The sequence below is a fragment of the Elephantulus edwardii genome, unplaced genomic scaffold (assembly GCF_000299155.1).
Source record: "Elephantulus edwardii isolate Elephantulus edwardi_28Jun2011 unplaced genomic scaffold, EleEdw1.0 scaffold00305, whole genome shotgun sequence".
Taxonomy (NCBI): Eukaryota; Metazoa; Chordata; class Mammalia; order Macroscelidea; family Macroscelididae; genus Elephantulus; species Elephantulus edwardii.
The window spans coordinates 2,790,908-2,794,378 of NW_006400055.1; the positions used below are offsets into that span (position 1 = coordinate 2,790,908).

At 46.2% G+C, this 3,471-nt stretch overlaps 1 protein-coding gene across 1 annotated transcript; it reads right to left on the bottom strand.

Annotated features, from left to right (window-relative positions):
* Positions 1-247: 247 nt before the first annotated feature.
* LOC102871596 (ubiquitin carboxyl-terminal hydrolase 22-like) lies at positions 248-3,064 on the bottom strand. Its single transcript, XM_006901026.1, has 4 exons — positions 3,043-3,064; positions 1,860-1,944; positions 948-1,097; positions 248-290 (listed from the first exon to the last, which is right to left on the bottom strand). The coding sequence occupies exons 1-4, from the start codon at positions 3,062-3,064 to the stop codon at positions 248-250; spliced, it is 300 nt and encodes a 99-aa protein (XP_006901088.1).
* Between the last annotated feature and the right edge of the window lie 407 nt (positions 3,065-3,471).

Below are 3,471 nucleotides of genomic sequence, written 5' to 3' on the forward strand. Positions count from 1 at the left end.
CCATAATATTAAGCCTGCTCCACTCCTTTCCCAAAGAAAACAGGCTGCATTTCAATTTTTCTCTTGTGCAGTGCCTAAGGTGTATCCCTGACTGCAGAACTGGTCTGTACACAGCCCCAAGTCCTGGCAACACTGCTCCCAACCAGGGTGGGGCTCCTGAGTGGGTGACGTAGCTCCACACTGGTAGGACATTATGGTGTGAGACTTGCCAACTCATTCTCTCATTCTGACCAGGTGCTGCACAGAACTATTCATATTCCAGGAACTGCTTGTGATAAAACAGCAGATATCTGAGGAGGCAAAAATGAAAAAGTATGCTTACGTTCTGATTCATGTATGTTAAAATGGGCCTTCCTACACAAAGATGCTATTGCAGTTGTCCTTCATCGGTGTCTACAGAGTTTAATTTGCCGACTAAATTCTCATTCCCAAAGGTGGAAAGATTTGTAAACATCTAAGTCAGACTCTCCTCTCTCCCATGTTCAGGTTACTCTGGACTTTTACCCTCATTCATTTATAAAGAAGTGATTAAATCTAGCCATCTACAATGTCTCTGGGCTGTGCTCCCCTCTTATGACTGCCACTGCCTTTGTACCAGGACAGCAGCAACGGATCTTCCCGGGGTCCCAAGGGGATCATCCTTTCCTTAAGTCAGCAAAGAATGGAACAGGAAGAACTGCTGGAGACTCAGCACTCTCGGTTCACAATTGTGGTTCAAAACAAATAGCTGTCTGGATACGCTCCCTGTGAAGCAGGGTACCCAACAGCAGGGTGACTGTGGTCAGCTGTGGTCTCTCTTGTCCAAAGATGGCAGAGGCTGGCATCTCGCAGAGTAAGTGAAGGTGAGTATTTGAGTGATACTCAAGACAGACCTCATTTCATGCACACATATGACCCAAGGAAGTAGCTGCTCATTTGGTTTCCCCCTTGGAGGCCTATGGACCTACCCCTCACTGTCTAGCACATCCTTGATGCTGGCCTTGGTAATGATGGCATCATCACACTTGAACCACTGGTCCTTGTGCTGCCGGATGAAGCTGGTGTAATGGCCACTTTCTAGGGTCCCTTGATGGTTAACAACTGCAAACAAGGAGTATCTGTGTGAAGAGGAAGGGGTTGAGAGAAAAACAGGAAAGTTACCCAGTTTTATTAATCAAAAACTGTACCTGAAGAAGTTCGTTCATGAGTGAAGGGGTGAAGGGATGCCCCACCCCTAACTCGTCAACACCTGGGATGTAAAGCAGATGTACAACAGCATGGCTGCATGGCAGGCGGTTCCCCGAGAGTCTAGACTGCCTGCTGCGTTTACCCAAGACCACCACACTCCTACAGAGCAAGGACTCCTCCTATTGCCTTCAGAGACTCAACAGCAGTCTGGACATCACAGCTGCAACCTCAACAAGATCCCTATTTCTTCATTTTCTCTTCCACACCGATGGGAGGAAGGATGGGAGAAGTCAACTTCAACAGAGAAGAATGAAAGCCCTGTTTTGGTGCCAGAAAGAGGCAGCAAGGCTAGAGTTTTGATGCAGAGGTCTTTCCTCCAGGACTACAGACTAGCAGCACAGACCAGGAAAGATGGACCAGGAAGTATTTGTAACACAGACTTAGGTGTGAAGGCCCTGTCCTAACAAGACACTAATTCTTTTCAACACAGGTCAATGAGTGGAATGCCTTTAAGTTAGCTTACTGTGCTGTCAAGTTGACTTATAGTGACCCTATGAACAAGAGTTTAAGTCAGCTAGTGAGTAAAACAACTCAAAAGCCTTTAGACTGTCACTAGCAAGTGCAGTGGCTGGCATGGGAGATGGGAATCCCTCCTCCCCTGGCTCAGGACAAAGGATTGAAAGCTTTCTTACTTGTTGTCATTGTTCATATTATCCATTTGCTGTTGGTACTGTCCATTCATTCTGCTTTCTTTGCTAGAAGAAATTAACAACAAAACTCAGTGTCACTAGAGTAACTCGTCAAAGAGAAGAATAAAAGTAACAGCACTCGATAAGGGCTGAGGTACACATCACACACGATTTCTAACGCTTCCAACTTTCACTTCACCCCAAAGCAGAGGACACTGATGCTCAGAACAGCTAAAAGGGTGACAGAGGGCAGGCCTGGTTGCAGTCTCAGAGCTAAACCACCCAGAGGGAAGAGTCCATTTTCTGGAAAGACACCTTGAGCAAGCCTTGGAGGGTTCTAAAGATGTTTTGTAATAGGACTGCAGCTGGACATGTAGGTGGCACATGTTTTCTTCCTCGTAAACCTGATGAGTCAATTTTTAAAGTACAAATTAATTCTTATTTTAACAATCAACCTGCTCAGAAAGAACATTACTATATATTGGTTTTACTACCTGTGACTGAGTCTGCCCTGGCTCACAATGTCGTCGTGCCCCCCCCCCCCCCCCGATGCTGGCCTGGGTGCAGAACCCTGCTCCACTGAGAGCAGACCCTGAGGCTGGCTTCTGAGGCCTGTGTGTGGACCCACTGTTACCGTGAGCTGACAGGATTCCTGTCTCAGTGTGTTCTGCTGTGGTTTGGTAACCTGCAGAATGTTATGATGCTGGAAACTAAGCCATAATATGTCAGAAACCATTAGAAGCCCCTGGACGAATGAAATCTAGGGTAAGCTGATTCACTTCCCCAGACACAGCTCCATGATATCAGCATACAGACGTACTTGACAGTGTTCCGCTTGTCCGCCAGCTGGCCCCTCCTCAAAACAGCTCACCAAGACAGGTGACAGCAGGAAGATGGTATAATGAATGAGGCACTCTTGGGTTTGATGGGTCAGTCATTCTGGAGGGGGCATTTGCCCTCTAACGTCCACTGCTGTTAGGTGCTGCTGAGCTGGCTTCAAAGAAATGAAACCCTGGCTGCCCTGCCCATCCTCACAACTGCTGCTACGCCTTAGCCCTGTGGCAGCTCCCACACTAGCCCATCTTATTTGCCTCTTCTGTGAAGATCCTCTACTCCACCAAGCACGCTTCCTCTCAGCAGGGACTGGCCCCTTCAGACAACATGCCTGAAGGATGTATAGTCTTACCATCCTGGCTTCTTTCACGCATTCTGGTTACACTTCTTTCAACACAGATTTGTTCTTTTTATAGTCCACAGGATATTCAATATTCTTCACTAATACCACCATTCAAAGGAATCAATTCTTTTGTGGTTTTTCTTATCCAATGTTCAACTTTTCACAACTGAAAACTGTAACTGTCAGGTGCACCTTTGTCTTTAAAATGACACTACTCTTCAGCACTCTGGAGAGGTCTTGTCAGCAGAGCTGTCCAATGCAATGTGTCTTTTGCTTTCTTGACTGCTACTCCCATGAGTGTGGATACTGTATTCAAGAAAAATGAAATCACTGGAAACTTCAATTTCTTTCTGGTTCATCAAAATGTCACTTACCAGTCAGCTCCAAGAATTCTTTACTTGATGCTTAGGGGCAAACCATTTTGAAAAAGCTATAAAC

Coding starts and splice junctions, on each gene's coding strand:
- LOC102871596 (XM_006901026.1), bottom strand. CDS start 3,064: ATGCGTGAAAGAAGCCAGGATG. Junction 1,945..3,042: donor GCGTGAAAGAAGCCAGGATG/GTAAGACTATAC, acceptor AGTGACACTGAG/TTTTGTTGTTAATTTCTTCT. Junction 291..947: donor GATGTGCTAGACAGTGAGGG/GTAGGTCCATAG, acceptor TTGCCTCCTCAG/ATATCTGCTGTTTTATCACA.